Source organism: Dipodomys merriami, unplaced genomic scaffold (genome assembly GCF_024711535.1).
Source record: "Dipodomys merriami isolate MVZ:Mamm:240054 unplaced genomic scaffold, mDipMer1.0.p SCAF_10, whole genome shotgun sequence".
NCBI classification, from domain to species: Eukaryota; Metazoa; Chordata; class Mammalia; order Rodentia; family Heteromyidae; genus Dipodomys; species Dipodomys merriami.
In genome coordinates, this window is record NW_027202271.1 from 2,159,461 (window position 1) to 2,177,500 (window position 18,040).

Sequence of the window (18,040 nt, forward strand, 5' to 3'; positions counted from 1 at the left end):
CCTGGATTCCCACCTCTTACCACAGTTTCACATCAACCCAACAACACAGATGTGAATTCACTTTGCACTTAGCCTCTTCTTTTATACTCAGCCATAAATTCCCAGTAACTTTCCCAGTAAATTTCCCAGTAAATTTCCCAGTAACTTCTATTAAATACAATGAGCTTCAGAATACTACAACATGGGCATGGTTTGACAAAGACTCAGTTTCAATGATTGATGTCACATATTATTTTTCTATGAAAAGTCATTTTCTCTGAGCTCCACCTTTTGACATGGGAAACAGGTTATTATAAAACCTACCTAGATGTTCTCATGAGGCTTAAATAAGAGAAAAACAATCAGCAAGGTATTTAATACAGAATGCTAGGTATTATATTTATTGAAGCCTAGAAATAATGACGTTTTAGGTCCTAATATTACTCCCATTTCACACACAAGGAAACTAAGGTTTAGAAAGGTTAAATGACTAAGAGTCATCAAAAGTGAGGATGAATAGGGTTGCAGCTCAACTATAACTTCATCACCATCATCCTCTCCATCTTTATCTTTTCAGAACTCAAGACTCCAAGAAGCTGACGGGTTGGGCCACTGCCAGTCTATGCCAGGCCTGGGCATACCTCACCTCACTGCCTTCCTTCTAAGAAGGACTGGTTGACCTAGCAACAAAATTAAGCTTTTAATTCTAGCACTGGTGGCCCACATTTATAATCCTAGCTACTCAGGAGGCTCAGATCTGAAGATACCAATTGAAAGTCAGCAGAAAAGTCTGTAAGACTTATATCTCCAATTAGCCAGCAAAAAGCCAGAAGTGAAGCTGTGACTCAAGAGGTAGAATACCAGCCTTGAACAAAAAACCCAAGCAAGAGGGCTGGGAAGGTGGCTCAGGTAGAGGGCTTGCCTTGCATGCATGAGGCCCTGGGTTCAATTCCTCAGCACCACATAAGAAGAAAAAGCTGGAAGTGGTACAGTGGCTCAAGTGGTAGAGTGCTAGCCGTGAGCTGAAGAGCTCAGGGACACCGCCCAGGCCCAGAGTTCAGGCCCCACAACTGACCAAAAACAAACCCAAGCAAGAGTCTAAGGCCCTAAATTCAAGTCTCAGTACTAGCGCACACAAAAAAAGAATGAATGAAGAAAGGGAAATCTATAACATCCTCTATGAAGCCACTTATTTATTATCTTTTTTATTCTTAATGCCAAAGGACTGACAGCTGTTTCAGCATGGAAGGTGGGGGGAGGGGAGGAAGTCAGTTCAAGGTCCCAACTGCTCAGCACATCCTGTCTTCTTTCTTTCCAGAATGAACATATTTTAATATAAACTTCCATCTCCTGAACACACTCTGCCTCTCCCTCTCCTAGACATAATTTGACAAAATCTGCTATCAGGCTGGCTTGACACCTCACTGTGAGCTTGAATTCCTTATGAGTTATTTTTTTCTTCACCCTTGACCAATCTTTGTTTCTATGCCTTCAAAAATTCCTCTGTGCTCAGACCTCACGCTCTCTCTTTGCCTGTTTCAATACTGCTCTGTTCTCCTTGGGAAGCCTGCCTCCTTTTTGTTTTGATAACCCCAGGCTTTTTTTTTTTTTCCATTGCATTTTCCATAACACATTGATGCACCTGAAGCTGTTTTACTTATTTTTCTTTTAGGGTCTACAAGCAACAATTTACTGGGGAGCTGGAGGGGGACAGGACTTGCTTCTTCTCTGTCTTCTGGGGCCTTTGTACCTTTCCCAATGCAGTGATCATCTCTTCAAGGTGCCCTAAAAGGTATGTTGATCCATCTGCTTTCTTGCTGAGTGAACTTCTCTCCTCATGAAATATTACCCTTTTGTCCTCTTATGTTTCATGTCTCTTGTCAGGAAAGTACGTGTGATACGTACAGAGATGGTTTATTTTTTCTGAAACACCCTGCTGAGTCTGCCTATCTCTCATAAAACCACATGCCTGCAAAGTAACTAGCATTGCTCTGATTTTTTTCATGCAAGATCTAGGAGATACAAGAATTTTTCACATAGATGAACTTTGACCTCTTCCCATGAGTCCTGCCTCCCCCTCCCATTTCCTAACCCTGGTATCACCCTTCCTTTGCCCTGCCTCAGGAAGTAGATAATGACCTTTGCCAAAAAAGCTGGAAGAATAAGTTACCTTGACAGTTCTACAAACCAGATAGAAAAGGATATGTCTATATATGTCTGTATGGAGATATTTGAGCAAAAGACTTGAGAATATACTACATTCCCCATGAATTGAATACTGGACTGTCACTTGCAATTTTTATTTATTATGTATTTGCTTATTGACTTGCTAGTATTGGGGTTTGACCTCAGGGCCTTATGCTCTGGCTTGGTCTTGTACATTTCAGGCTGGCGCTCTACCACTTGAGCCACAGCTCTACTTGTCTTAGGTGTGTCTGCCAGGACTGGCTTTGAACCAGGATCCTCAGATCTCAGCCTCTTGTGTCACTAGGATTAAAGGTACAAGTCACTGGTGCCAGTCTTACTAGCAATTGTTTACAAAGCTCCTTTTTAAAAAAATCCCTTCCTTTCTCTTTAGTGTCAGTAGCTGATTTCTTTGGGCATTTATTTCCTTCCTTTGCTTTTTTCGAACAGAAGCCAGGATGGTGGCATAGATCAAGGAAGCATGGATCCTTCTCCTTGGATGATGGGATTTCCTGGTCCCTCAGGGGCTGCTCAGGCTCTACATACACACAGGCAGAACACAGTGGATCTGTTTATGTGAGCTGTGGCTCTGGGACAGTATTTGGCTGCAACCGTTATTAGTATCAGTGTCTTCTAGGCTAGCTGAAAATATCTAGTAATTTCAAACAACCCAAGAACTAAAGTGACCTCATCAGGTAAGCAGAGAGAAAACCAGAGGAGACAGTCACATCCACTCAGAGGTTAGACATGAAGGCCCCCAAGGGGACCTTTGAGCCTCAGCATCTTCAACCTGGCAACTGAGTCACTTCCTGAAGGTGAGAGATTTCCCACTCAGAATATTAGCCTTCATTTAGAGTGAATTAGTTTCAAATGCAAAAGACTGCAGAGCTGGGCTGCAGGGGAGAGATTTCCAGCTTTTCCACTCGCTGAACTTGCCTGGGCAAGTTCCCATCCTTCCTGTGTCTCCATTATTCAGTCTTTAACATGTGGGGATTAGTGGTTCCAAACACACAGCATAATCATGAGAATTAATGAGTTTGTGCTCCTAAGTATATAAATACTCAATAAATGTTAGCTGTTATTACAAATTATGCTCAATATAGTCAAGGAGAGATTTTTTTTGGAAGTGAAGAGCATATCAAATACAAACATTAGTGCATCATCTAGCGTTAAGTTCAATAAATACCTGTGGAAATGTTCTCATTGCAGAGGTGACATTTCATAGAACATTCTAACATAAACACTGGTAGACATGGAAGGAACTGACTGTTCTTGTTATACAGGAGAAAAACAATAACCAAAAAACAACAACAAAAAAATCCTCCAGAGGCTGGGATCTGAGAGTTAGTCAGATTCAGAGATAATCATCTTCCAGTTTGTCGCTTTAGGATACAAAGACAGGAAGAAACCTGAAGGGTCCTCTGGTACATTTTCCCTTCTGCCACATCTATCTTCTAAGCCATTTCTTATGTAGAAGTGGACTGTATCACCAGATTAACCAGCAAAGCATTAAGTTGCATAGGTAACTTTGTTTCAGAAAGCAGGCTCTCCACAGAAAATCCTGGCCACTCTCTGACGCTGAGAAGATTAAGACCAGTAGCAGTGTGAACTCAGCTATACCAGTACACTTCCATTCCTCAGGGAAAGCAAAGGAAGGATTAAACCAAACACCAATAAACAGAAATGTGAACTCATATATTGTTTTAATATTCTCTTCAATATCTTAAAATTCTTAGGTCAAAGAAGACGGAAAAGGAAGAAGTGGAAAGGAAGAAGAGAGGAAAAACAGGATAAGGAGGAAATGGAAGGAGAAAGAAAGGGAAGAGGAGAAGAGAAAAAAGAGGAGGGAGAAAGGGAGAGAAGAGGGGAAGGGAAGGAAAGGGAGGGAGAAAAGGGAGAGAGGGAGGGAAGGGGAAGGTAGGAAGGGAGGAAAGAAAGAAAGGGGAAGGGAAGGGAAAGGAAGGGAAAGAGAAAGGGAAGGAAGGAGTAGGGAGAAAAAATGAAGAAAAAATAAAGAAAAGCTGGGTGCCAATGGTTCACACCTGCAATTCTACTTGGGAGATGGAGATTAGGAGAACTGTGGCTCAAGGTCAACTTCAGCATGAACATAAGACCTCAACAGAATCAACAGCTGAATACTGTGTGACATGTCTGTCATCCTAGCTAAATGAGAAGCATAAATAGGTGGCTCATGGTCCAGGATATCCCAGGACACACATAAGGCAAAATGTGACAAAAATAATAAAGGCAAAAAGAGAGCTGGAAACATGACTCAAAAAGGACTGCACTTAGCCTAGCAAGTGTAAACAGCTGAGTTCAACACACAGTAGCAAGGGAAAAAGAAACAAGAAATTTAAAAAGGCCCAAGAATAGTGGCTGACACTTATAATCCCGGCCACTTGGGAGGCAGAAAGTGAGAGGCTCACAATTCAAGGGCAGCTCACGCAAAAAAAAAAAGTAAGCCATACTTCATCTCAATGAAAAAGAGCAACGAAAGCTGGTGTGGTGGCATGTGCCTGTCATCTCTCCAAAGCATGAGGCATAAAATGGGAGGATCTATATCCATAGTTGCCAAAGCAAGAACAGGAGCCCCAGCCTGAAAAATAACTACAGCAAAAGGGGATGAGGCATGGTTCAGGTGGTAGAGGGCCTGCTTATTACAAGAACAATAACCTGAGTTTAAGTCCCAATTGCACCAATCAACTGATCAATCAATAGAAAAACAAACTGAGGATCCACTAGTGTATTACTGTGACAAAAAGTAAACACAGCTTTGACGTGTTTACAGTGAACGCTTCCATTAACTCTGAAATGTCCAGGAAGTACTATTACCTCACCGTGTCTACGTCAGTCTCTAGCCCTCTAATCTCACTCTTTCTCCTTTTCCTTCTCCCTCTCTCTCCATTACATCGAAATGTCATGTCCAAAGAGATTTCACAACCAATCAGCACAACCCCCCCTACAGAAAATGCAGCAAGAAGAATCATGAGACCCAGACTGCATCCATCACTGAATAGCTAAGAATCTGCTTACAGATGACATGTGGTATACCTCACTGGTTATTTCATTTTATTTTTTAAAATGTTTAAATTGTCTTTAAGTAGTTGAACAAAGATTTCAATTACAAAGAGATTTCAATTCAAAATTCAGTTTATAAGTACAATGCATGTCAGTGTATAAGCACAATACATCTTGATCAATGAAGGATCTCTTTCAAAAGCAAAAAGAGGCATAAGGAAACCCTGAAGAGGCCATCAATCAATCAAGTGAGCACCTTTCCTAATTCCTATGTCCAGAAACCAGGCTCAATCATCAAGAATAGCCATCACTATGCTGGGAAGGTGGCTCAGTGGTAGAGCACTTGCCTTGCATGCCTGAGGCCCTGGGTTCGATTCCTCAGCACCACATAAGCAAAAAGAAAAAAAAAACGGAAGTAGCGCTGTGGCACAAGTGGTAGAGCCCTAGCCTTGAGCTAAAGAGCTGAGGGAAAGCGCCCACGACCAACCCACCCCCCCCCAAAAAAAAAGAATAGCCATCACTAGCTTCTACTGAACAGTTTCAATGAACCCTCCATTTGGCCTAAGCATGATTTTGTGGGTTGGTGGTGGGGGTTGATGGGGAGGTAAATGGTGAGTGGAAGAGTGAGTGAATATAGTCATGATATTCAATGTATATACATGAAAAATAGAACTAGGTAATTTGAGAGGATGAGTAGTGTTGGGAAAGATAGGGGAGAATGACAGAAGAGGTGGCATTGATCAACATGCACTGTATTCAGAAATTGACATGTTAAGCTGCAACTCTCTTATACAACTTTTTCTTTTTTCTGCCAGTCCTGGGGCTTGAACTCAAGGCCTGGGCACTGTCCCTGGACTTCTTTTGCTCAAGGCTAGCATTCTAGCCACAGTGCCACTTCTAGCTTTTTCTGTTTATGTGGCAGTGAGGAATCAAACCTGGGGCTTCATGCATGCTAGGCAAGCACTCTACCACTAAGCACATTCCCAGCCCTCTTGTACAACTATTTAAACATAATTTTAAAACAAAAACAACTTTAGGCCAGATGCCAATGGCTCACACCTATAATTCTAGCTGCTCAGGAGGCTGAAACATGAGGATAATCATTCAAAGCCAGGAAAGTCCAGTAGACTCTTATCTCCAATTAACCACCAAAAGGCCAGAAATGGAGCTCAGCTCAAGTGGGAGAGTGCTAGGCTTGAGCACAAAAGCTCAGTAACAGTACCTAGGCCTTGAGTTCAAGCCCCAGGACTGGCACCAAAAAAAAAAATAAGAAAAAAAAAGTTCACTCTTTGCAAAACAATGACCTCTTGAGACACTGGTTCTGAGTATTTAGTAAGTATTTATCAACCAAAGGAGCCAATGAACTGTCTTTTAAAGGTCAGCTAAATTTAGTTTGCAAATGCATAGCTTGATGACAAGTAAGACAGCTGCAGTCTACACGTTTCATCTTGAATATTGACATTTCCGGAAATCCATTTGACCTAAGTTCTTGAAAACTGAGCTAAGTCAAGAATCCAAGATGGAAAAGATGAAGAAAACAACATAGAACCATCAAAATGTCCCCTGCCAAGGTCTCCTGAGTCACCCCCAAGAGCCTGCCCAGTGGAATATAATAATCTAAAAAGAAAGAAGGAAAATACTGTTTCATGAGAGCCTCAAGAAAATAGACCTCAGCCAGGTGCTGGTGGCTCAGGCCTGTCATCCGCCTACACAGGAGGCCAAGATCTGAAGATGATGGTTCAAACCCAGTCTGGGCAGGAAAAGGCAGAAGTAGTAGAGCCATAGTTCACAGGGTAGAGTGCTTTTTCCCTCTAGGGAGGAGTCGGGGAGATATGAGAGAGAGAGAGAGAGAGAGAGAGAGAGAGAGAGAGAGAGAGAGAGAGAGAGAGAGAGAGAGAGAGAGAGAGAGAGAGAGAGAGAAACAGACCTCAGATAGAGTATCAAATGACATGATACCACCCTCCCTGCTCCTCCCCAGCTGTAATAAACCCCATGATCCAGGCAGAGAACAACTGACCCAGATCCACAGCAAACTAGAAGGCAAGGAGAACCTATTTTCTAGCAACAGGCTCATCCCAGGCTTCTTCTCATTTACCTCCAGTTCCACGAATTCTCTACACTGGGGATTGAAGTCAGGGCCGAGGCATTGTCTCTGTACCTTAGCTTTTTCACTCAAGGCTAGAGCTCTGCCACTTTAGCCACAGTTCCACTTTAAGCTGTTGGGTCACATGGGCTTTTTTGCCCAAGCTGGCTTCAAACTGGGATCCTCAGGAGGAGATTTTTAAGACAACACATGGATTTCATTCTACCTGTATTATGGATGATAACTCCTGTTACACTCATTCCTCATTCATTCATTCACAAAGAAAAAAATCATTTAGTAAAGAAATCAAATGTAGCCAGGTGCTGGTGGCTCACACCTGTAATCCTAGCTCCTCAGGAAGCTGAGATCTGAGGATCATGGTGCAAAGCCAGCCCAGGCAGGAAAGTCTATGAGACTCGTATCTCCAATAAACCACCCGAAAACTGGAAATGGTGCTGTGGCTCAAGTGGCAGAGCACTCGCATTGAGCTGAAGAGCTGAAGGACAGCACCCAGGCCCAGAGTTCAAGCCCCAGGACTGGGGGGGAAAAAGTAAAGCTTTAAAAACTCTTTCACAATATTTAACTGACCCTAACAAAACACTCCACCATATAGACACTGAAATATACCAGTAATTCATCAGAGCACACAGAGTTTATCAGATACAACACAAACAGTATCCTATCTTTTCATGTAACTCTGGCTAGTTGTTTGGATTTGGATTATTTTTTTTCAATTAGAAAAATTCATTGTTTTCATATCCTAAAAATCCATAAAGTTCTCTTCCAACACTCCAGCAATATGTGTGCAAGTTAAAGCAGTAAGGGCAAAGCATTTTTGGGGGTAGAGTATACAGAGGCTCAAACTCAGAGACTAAGAGCTATTCTTAAGTCTTTCACTCAAGGCTGGCCCTTTACCACTGGAGCCACACCTCCACTTCTGGCTATTTTTTGCAGGTTAATCGGAGGTAAGAGTCTCATAGACTTTCTGCATCAGCTGCATCTCAGATATCATCCTTCTGAGTACCTAGAATTATAGTCCTGAGCCACCAGCACCTGACAAGAAAAAAAATCTTAGTAATATTGGATCATTCTTGGAAACAGTAGCTTCCAATGAGTTCAGGATCAGTATGAATTTTCAATAAAGAAATAAAGATCATATACTATTAAAAATGCATAAATTGGGGGGAGGGGGGGAAAAATGCATAAATCTATAAAATGAAATAGTTCTTCCCATGGTAATTAAGTTGACCATTGTAAAAACTAGTGAGTTAAGCTGTATTATTTGATTTTCCACCTAATCGTTTATTAATGACTCATTTAAATATCATGCTAACTATATGAAAAAATTTTTTTAATCTCAGAAGCTAAGAACTACAAACTTTGAGGTTTCTTTTAAACAAGGCCAGCATTCATTAGCTAAAAATAAAGTCTTATCACAAGCTTTCTATTATCCTATTAAACGCTCATGGATTTTCAATCAATGCTACAAAAATTAACTTTTATTGTCTATTTCCCTCTAAAATACTATAATCCCATAAAATGAAACCAACTAAATAGCATAAACAAGTCAAAGCATAAATTGAGTCAAATTTTACAATTTCCCTTCAGAAGTTTATAAAAAGAAAACATTTCTAAACAATAATTGTCCCAAGCTGGCTTGGGCATGAAATAAACATGAGAAGAGATTCAAATCTTTTTAAAGCTATTAGGAACCAGGCAGGCACTGGTGGCTCACACTTGAAATCCTAGCTACTCAGGAGGCTGAGATTGAGGATCGAAGTTTGAAGCCGGCCTGGGCAGAAAAGTCCCTGTGAGACTCTTATCTCCAATTAGCCACTCAAAAACCAGAAGTAAAGCTGGCCACTCAAAAACCAGAAGTAAAGCTGTGGCTCAAAGGTAGAGGGCTAGCCTTAAGCAATACAAACTCAGGGACAGCACCTACACTCAGAGTTCAAGCCCCAGAACAGACAAAAACAAAAACAAAATAACAATAAAAAAAAAAGCTATTAGAAGCTCATTTTACATGTTACCTCATTTTTCACAATAACCCTATGAGTTAGGTGCAATATTTGATGCAAGAGGAATCTGAAACAGAGTTTAGGTATTTGCAAATGCTTATTCATGGCCAGGTGTCAGTGTCTTATTCCTGTAATTCCAGCTACTCAGTAGGTAAAGATTGAGGATCCTCAATTCTTTCACAAAGGAATCATTCATATGTCCTATAAGTGTTTACAATGCTAAGATAAACTGACACTGCTTTTATTACAATCACTCTCAACAGGCTTCTTAAAAAAAAAAAGGAACAGGAAACAAGAAATTCTAAGCTGGACAACAACAGCATTAACCAAAATACTAAAGAATCCACAGCAACCCCTTACAACACTCTATGATCTCCTGTGTTCTGGATAAGAACAGAAAGCTGCCATTAAGCCACATAAAGTTGGCCTTGAAGCCACAACTGCCATTCTTGAATACTGTACATGGCATCAGTTAAGCCAATAGAAAAGTGTACGACTTGAGATGCAATTCTAGGAGCTTCTTGTGAAGCAATGGAGTCTCATGCCAACCTGAAATGCCTGCCTCATGAGCATTTTCTCTTTCCACATATGTCCCGGTGCATGCGGTTGGAAGTAGAAGCCTGGGCTTGACTGCTCTACACGGTGAGAGGAGAGAACTTATCACGCACTGGCTGAGATTCATGGGGGAATAAGGCTGCCAAGAATCAGTATCCAATTGAGATTAAGCAGAACAAACCTGACTCTGTCAGCCACTAGAAACTCCAACAACTTTTATCCATAAATTAAAAAGAATTTTGTCTCTTAGCATGGGATTTATTGGCAAAAGCTTTTAGTGTAGTGTTCCGGATTAAGCAAGAAATATTTTGAGGAAATTATTTTTGTGCTAAGCTCAGTTTAAGAACCAAAGGAAGCCAGGTACTAGTGGCTCATGCCTGCAATCCTAGCAGCTCAGAAGGCTGAGATCTGAGGATCATGGGTTGAAGTCTGCCCAGGAGAGAATGTCTGTGAGAATTTTATCTCCAATTAACCATCACAAAGGCAGAAGTAGAAGTGTGGCTAAAGTGGTAAAGAGCCACCCTTAAGCAAAAATGATGAGGACAGTGCCCAGGCCCTAGTTCAAAACCCAGTACAGGACCAAAAATTGTTTAAACAAACAAAAATACTAAAAACTAAGAAAAAAGATTGGAGTATATAGGGGAAAAAAGCCAGAAAAGGTCATGGTATCTAAATGGTAGCACCCTGGGCATAAACAGTAATAAACTCGCTTGATAATAAATAACTTTAATTGTGCTAGATGGTTTGGTCTGTGTTATTATGCTAGTCAGAAAGTCATTGCTCTTTTTGGATCTATCACCAATATAAACCCCCAAATACGTGACAGTGATTTGGCTACAGACATCTAAAAACTACACCAAAAGACTGAAGTGTTTTTACCATTCTAGAGAGAATTCCACAGCACATATGACATATGACCTAGTTCATCTTTAAATAAAGGGACTAGGAAAAAAAAAACTACAGGCAAAAATTTTAAAAACTTAGGGGCTGGGGGTTTAGCCCAGCGGAAGAGCACCTGCCTGGCGCGCACAAGGCCCTGGGTTTGGTCCTCAGCCCTGGGGGAAAAAAAAAAAGCTACAAAAGACCAAAAAAAATTTTTTTAAACTTAAAGTGAATGTGGATTAATACCTAATTTTGTGTGTGTGAGAGAGAAAGAGTACTAGGGCTTGAACTCTGGGCCTTGAGTACTCATTACTGGACTTTTTTGCGCAGGCTGGCATTCTACCACTTAAGCCATAGCTCCACTTCCAGCTTTTAGGTGATTAAGTGCAGAGAAGAGTGTCATGAACTTTTTAGCCTATGCTAGCTTTGAACCATGATTCTCAGATCTCAGCCTCCTAAGTAGCTAGGATTACAGGTGTGAGCTACCAGTGCCCCAACTTAACCAGAAGTTTTCCCACTAGGAAATGCAAACAAGGCCACTATTCCACTTTAAGCAATCTTTTACTTTTTTCTGCTGTGCTTCAGTTCTCACTCTCCTGTAGCGACCACACTCAACCTGTGGTTGGAGTTGCCATTACTGCTCCAGGAAACTCTTGAAAATTCTGATGTGTCTAAGTTTATCTTTAAACAAATAACTACTACATTTTTACTTTGCTGTGGCTTGAGGTATTTAAGAAGCAAGCAACATACTTCAATAAATATACCTGTGATGATGAACACACTGCTAAATGTCACTACTACATTAAAATATTCATAAGAAGGAAAATTTCACACTCAAGATTTTCTTTTCTTTTTTTTTTTTTCAAATAAATAGGATTCTTTTATTGATTGCATCACGGAAGTATCAGAAACTGGTCAGGATCCAAAACAGTCTCCAAAGATGTATTAACTTAGATCTTATTCATCAGCCTGTTGAACTGCTCCTTTTTCAGAAACATAGATACCATCCAAAAATTTTCTGATATCCTTGTTTTTAACTGTTGTTGCTTGCTGAATTTGAGACAAGTTCAGAATCATTTCCTTCAAAGATTAATTCATCTTTCTGGGGTTAAGAGAATAACAAGCAACACCGGTCCTCATCTGAACTTTTTCACTGAAGAAGGTTCGGATTTCAATTAGAGACCCATTCTCCTGAATAATGACATTGATGGGGAAGTGAGCATACAAAAACCTCATCTTGTAATGAAAGCCGAGAGTAACACCCTTGATCATGTTCTGCACATGACTACAGATAGTACACATGGTAGCCAGTTCCTTTCTGTTTCCTCACCATTCATCAACCAGGAGCCTCTTCTTTTTCTTTCCAAGGAGGCTGAGTTCCACGTTGATGTGGTTGAAATCCCTCCGCAGGGTTCCACGGGGACCCTTCACAATCACCATGTGACCCTTCAGAGTGATGTCAACATTTTCTGGAATGTGGACGTCTGATGGCTGAGAATGGTCTTCATTCTCCCAATAGATGGGGCAAAGACCGCAAGGTTTTCTTGAATTCTCAAAAATGTGATGAGAAGAAGAGTTCCCTGGATTCCCTTCCGCACCTGTGCTGGCATAAATTCACACCAACAGGCTGGGCACTGGTGGCTCACATGTGTAATCCTAAATATTCAGGAGGTTGAGATCGGAGGAACAAGGCTCAAAGCCAGCCTGGGCAGAGAAATCCTGGGATTCTTATCTCCAATTAACTTGCTAAAAGCTAGGTATGTGGCTCAGGTAGTAGGATGCCAGCCTTGAGCAAAAATGTCAAGTGAGAGTGCCAAGTTATTGAGTTCAAGCTCCAGTATCTCTCTCTCTCACACACACACACACACACACACACACACACACACACACACACACACACACACACACACACACACACACACACACACACACACACACAATAAAATTTTTAAATTAAAAAAAATTAATTCATATGAAGGAGATGAGGTGTGGCAGAGCATGTGCTAGGAAAGGGAGCGGCCTCTCTTTTGATGCTGGAAGCTTCATAGATCATGGCCCATGACCCTATCTTCAAAGAATCACAGATGACACAGGCCTTCTTTTGCTTCCTCTAGCTATAACTTTCTCTTTCTGTCTGTCTGTCTGTCTGTCTGTCTGTCTGTCTGTCTGTCTCTCTCTCTCTCTCTCTCTCTCTCTCTCTCTCTCTCTCGATAGGCATCAGGCTTAAACTCAGTGCCTGGGCACTGTTCCTGAGCTTTTTTGCTCAAGGCCAGTACTCACTTGAGTCACAGCACCATTTCCAGTTTTCTGGTGGTTAATTGGAGATAAGAGTCTCATGGAGTTTCATACCCAGGCTGCCTTCAAACCACAATCCTCAGATCTCTGCCTCCTGAGTGGCTAGGATTACAGAAGTGAGCCACCAGCAACTGGCTTATTCCTTTATTATCCCATTTCATATAGGCCAAGAAGGGAGAGAGGGACAGAGCACAGAAGAACAGGAAAAAGATGAAAAGAGAAGGGAAGGGAAGGAGCAAAAGGAGGTGTACATTTTCCTTCTCCAGGCATCACAGAGCAGGCAATAATGAACAGTGAAGAATGCCCACCAACACCCGGGCTAGTACCTCATGCGGGCCCACAGGGCTCTTGGAGATACCGGAAATCCACTGCTTTTGGGTTCTGGTGGCAGGGGGGAGTGGCTGCCACCCCAGGCCCCTTTGTGCAGGAGCCGCTGCCTCCCATTCTCTCTGTGGGTGTGGGGTGGCAGGGCGGAGGTGCTGGGGCTCCCAGGCTGCTGAGGACTGTGCTCAGGGAGGACTCCATTGCTCCTGAGTGAACAACAGAAGAGAAGGTAAACAAAGTTAATATGAACAATTCCTTGTGCTAAGAAACACCAGACTGTTTTCTTACCTTTGTCCCCAAGGCCCCTCCCTGAAAACAACCACAGTCAAGACTTTGAGCCCATTATTTCTGACACTAACTTAAAAAAACAAAAACAAAAAACTCTCTTTTTTACAATTTTTGGAGTTTATCATTGACTTCCTACCATAGTAGACTAGGACTTAGTCCCTCTTTACTCACGAACACACACACACATATATGCATGCACACACACATATATGCATGCATACTTTTTTACCTGTCACCTTCAACTATTATTTCTTATAATATTTAATTGACATGGTGTTCCAGATTTTTGTTATTTTGGTCATGTAAAATATTATTGATAACATTTTTCTATCAGCAATCCTCTGATAAATAATTTACAACCAACAGATAGGCAAAAAGAAAAATTTTAAGTTAACCAGGTGCTGGTGGGCTCATGATCACTGCTTACAAGTTTGTGAGCCTCTTATTCCCAGTAAACCAGTAAAAAGCCAAAAGTGGAGGTATGACTCAAGTGGTAGAGTGTCAGTTGTGAGAGGAAATAACTAAAGGACAGTGCCCAGACTCTGAGTTTAAGCCCCAGTACTAGAACAAAAAGCAGGGAGTGGTGGGGAGGAAGCAAAGGAAGGAGGCAGGGGAGTAACAAGAAGACAACTGTGGGAAAAAAGAGGGCCCTCAAGATTGTCCTCTGAAAGCAAGGCTGGTGATGCCACTGTTTCCATACGTTGAAAGAAATCAAAGGTGCTCCTCATCCAGGGCCAGAGGAGGGGCTTTGGTTCATGGGCAATTTTGCGCCAAGCTTGTGTTAAAGTAATTACTGAGATCCTTCCTTTTATATGTGTTTAAGATTTACAAAATGCCAAAAGAGAGTGCTACATACTTAAATTATCCTCGTGTATATCACTCCCAGACAGAAATGTGATCCAAATCTAACAGCACAGTGTAGGTGATGTGATTTAAAAAACAAAACAATTATTTTCAAAATCAAATTCTTCATTGACCAAGGCAAAATAAATCCAGGACATTATAAGGGTTAAGGATCTTAGGCCAGACACTGGTGGCTCACACCTGTAATCCTAGCTACTCATGAGACTGAGATCTGAGGATTGAGATTCAAAGCCAGCCTGGGCAGGAAAGTCCATGAAACTCTTATCTCCAATGAACCACTAAAAAACTGGAAGTGGCACTGTGGCTCAAGTGGAAGAGTGTTTGCCTTGAGCACATAGAGCTCAGGGACAACATCCAGGCCCTGAGTTCAAAACCTACAACTGACAGAAGAGAAAGGAAAGGAAAGGAAAGGAAAGGAAAGGAAAGGAAAGGAAAGGAAAGGAAAGGAAAGGAAAGGAAAGGAAAGGAAAGGAAAGGAAAGGAAAGGAAAGGAAAGGAAAGGAAAGGAAAGGAAAGGAAAGGAAAGGAAAGGAAAGGAAAGGAAAGGAAAGGAAAGGAAGGAAAGAAAGGAAGGAAGGAAGGAAGGAAGGAAGGAAGGAAGGAAGAAAGAAAGAAAGAAAGAAAGAAAGAAAGAAAGAAAGAAAGAAAGAAAGAAAGAAAGAAAGAAAAAGGAAGGAAGGAAGGAAGGAAGGAAGGAAGGAAGGAAGGAAGGAAGGAAGGAAGGAAGGGAGGGGAGAAAGAAAGAAAGGAAGGGGAGAAAGAGAGAGAGAGAAAGAAAGAAAGGGGGAGGAGGGAAGGAGGGAGGGAGGGAGTGGAAGGAAGAAAAAATAGATCTGAGCCAGATGTGACTCAATACCAATAATCATAGTTATTTATAAGACTGAGATCTGAGAATATCAGTTCAAAGCCAACCTGGGAAGACAAATCTGAGAGACCCTTCTCTCCAATTAACCTGCAAAAATTCAGAAGTAGAGCTGTGGCTCAAGTGGTAGGGCACCAGCCTTGAGAGGAAAAAGCTAATGAAGCAAGAAGGCCCTGAGCTCAAGCTCTAGTACTATCACACAGGAAAAAAGTCTGCATATAAAATTGGTAGTAATTATGAATTTAATAGGAGAGAAGCATTAGCGGTATGTGCTTCAATTTTTAATATGCCTTATTCTTACCAACTGTAATCTACAGACTAAATGAACATTCCTTACCCTTTTAAATGTAAATGGGCAACTGAGTGTTGTTGTTGTTTGTTGTCAGCTGTGGGGCTTGAACTCAGGGCCTGGGTACTGCCTCTTGAGTTCTTTTGCTCAAGGTTAGCACTCTATCACTTTGAGCTACAGCTCCACTTCCAGTTTTCTAGTGGTTAACTGGAGATAAGAGTCCCACAGACTTTCCTATTCAGGCTGGCTTTGAATGTGATCCTCAGGTCTCAGCCTCCTGAGTAGCTAGGATTATAGGTGTGAGCCATCAGTGTCCCGCTATAAGCTTGTTTTATCTTGAAAATAATGTATTACCTATTCAGGTATGATTTAGACAGGCTTCTTATAGAACTCCAATAAGGCACTTCCTAAAACCTTTATGTAACATCATGGCTAGGGCAAGCACATAGGTTCTAAGTTAGCAGTGTTACTTGATGGATGATGTTCCATTGAACTCAGAGATTCAGGCAAGCTGTTAATAAATACAATCAATTCTGTGTGAATTAAGATATTCTCAGTAGCAGGCAACTAAAACATACTGGCAGTATAAATTTTCAGTTAAGATACTTTTTTATTTCCCAATCTGAAGCTCCTTAACTTTACAGTCCTAACAAAACTTCATAAAATGTAAGGAGTCCAAACAGATATAATACATTTATCTTAATGGAATAGGTCTTGTTATATTACAATCTAAGGTGAAATTATATTTTAATTTGTTTCTATTTCTATTTATTTTCAATGGAAGTTTAGAAACTAGCATTTTAAGGAATTCTCAACTAGACAGCACTTGATATCAAAAGTGTAAAATGTAGCCAGGGGCACTGGTGGTTCACACCTTTAATCCTAGCTACTCAGGAGGCTGAGATCTGAAAGGTCATATTTCAAAGCCAGCCAGAGCAGGCAAATCCAAGAGAGTCTTATCTCCCTCCAATTACTCAGCAATAAGCCAGAAGTGGAGATGTGGCTCCAGCAGTAGAGCACCAACTTTGAGCAAAAAAAGCCAAGCAAGAGCATGAGGCCCTGAGTTCTAATCCTAGTACCAGTGCCCAAAAGAATGTATAAAATGACTTACATCTTGTCTTCCTTGTAGGAGGGAGAGAAGAGGTCATAAACCAAGCATACTCCAAACACTGTGATGCCTGTCTCTTTAACCAGCATAGCGCAGGTCCCCAGGAGCAGACTGAGCAGCAAGAAGATGGGAGAACCGGTGGGAGGGAACCTTTCCCCAGCACAGCACTGACCCAGACTTCTGGAAAACACAGTAGTACATTCTTTTAACCTAAGAAATGTGGGCCACAAAGACATCTTACCTTTTACAGATAAGATTTAGTAACAATGTTGCTGTCCCCTAGGCAATTAAGCAGCTCAGCAAAGCTTTCTTCAAGGCATTCATCATATAATTAGTTAAAATTGCTACCATAGAGCTGGATGCTTACAACTATACTCTTAGCTACTCAGCAAGCTGAGATCTGAGGATCATGGTTCAAAGTCAGCTCAGGAAGCCAAGTCTGTGATACTCTTATATCTAATTAGTCACCAAAAAGTCAGAAATTGGAACTGCGGCTCAGTTGGTAGAGCACCAGCCTTTAGAGTGAAGCGGGTGGAGGAGGCAGCTGGGGGACAGCACTCAGTCCTTGAATTCAAGCCCTAGTACCTAAATAAGTAAACATTGCTAAGTTGGAAAAACATACTAAATTTGGTACTTAAATAATAGTACATGCAAATTGTTTCAAAATCTAATATGTTAAATAATAAATCTATATAAAGACATTAAAATGATACCTTAGAGACTTAATTCATGAGATAGAAAGATACTTAGGTGAATACTTTTTGAGTATGTTGGCACTAGAGCTTGAATTCAGGGCCTGGATGCTTTCCCTTAGATTTTTGCTCAAGGCAGGCACTCTACCACTTGAGCCACACCTCCACTTCTGTCTACCTAATTGGAGATTAGAATCTCTTGATTTGTCTATCCAGACTGGCTATGATCTCAGCCTCCTGAGAAGCTTACAGGTGTGAGCCACCAGCACCTAGCTTTAAGAAAATACTTGTACGTGGGTAGTAACAGGCTTTAAGTGAATCACGTATGAGCAAGCTCTAGAGCCAGATTCCCTATTTCAAATCAGAACCCCAGTGTTTAACCAACACAAAGCAAGAAATGAGACCACAGCTTTTGTATGGAGGACTGAATCAACCATTTATCACATGCTGAGTATTTATTGTCATCATGATTACTTGAGCAAAGAACTTTTATATGCTTCTGCATACCAGTGGAGATACATATATATGTGTATATATATATATAAACACACATAGATGTATATATTGAAAGAAAAATGGATAAACTTGTTCCTTTTCTT

At 41.2% G+C, this 18,040-nt stretch overlaps 1 protein-coding gene and 1 pseudogene across 3 annotated transcripts in view; both read right to left on the minus strand.

The window, feature by feature from the left end:
- Tmtc1 (transmembrane O-mannosyltransferase targeting cadherins 1) overlaps window positions 1-18,040 on the minus strand; it is a 158,818-nt gene that overhangs the window by 114,718 nt on the left and 26,060 nt on the right. For all 3 annotated transcript variants that reach the window (XM_070038266.1, XM_070038272.1, XM_070038281.1), the window contains 2 exons: window positions 16,753-16,929; window positions 13,341-13,544 (listed from right to left, as the gene is read on the minus strand). In XM_070038266.1, the coding sequence (XP_069894367.1) occupies window positions 13,341-13,544; window positions 16,753-16,929 (381 nt within the window). The remainder of the gene's footprint in view (window positions 1-13,340; window positions 13,545-16,752; window positions 16,930-18,040) is intronic.
- Window positions 11,592-12,659, minus strand: LOC138836185 (large ribosomal subunit protein uL6 pseudogene; annotated as a pseudogene).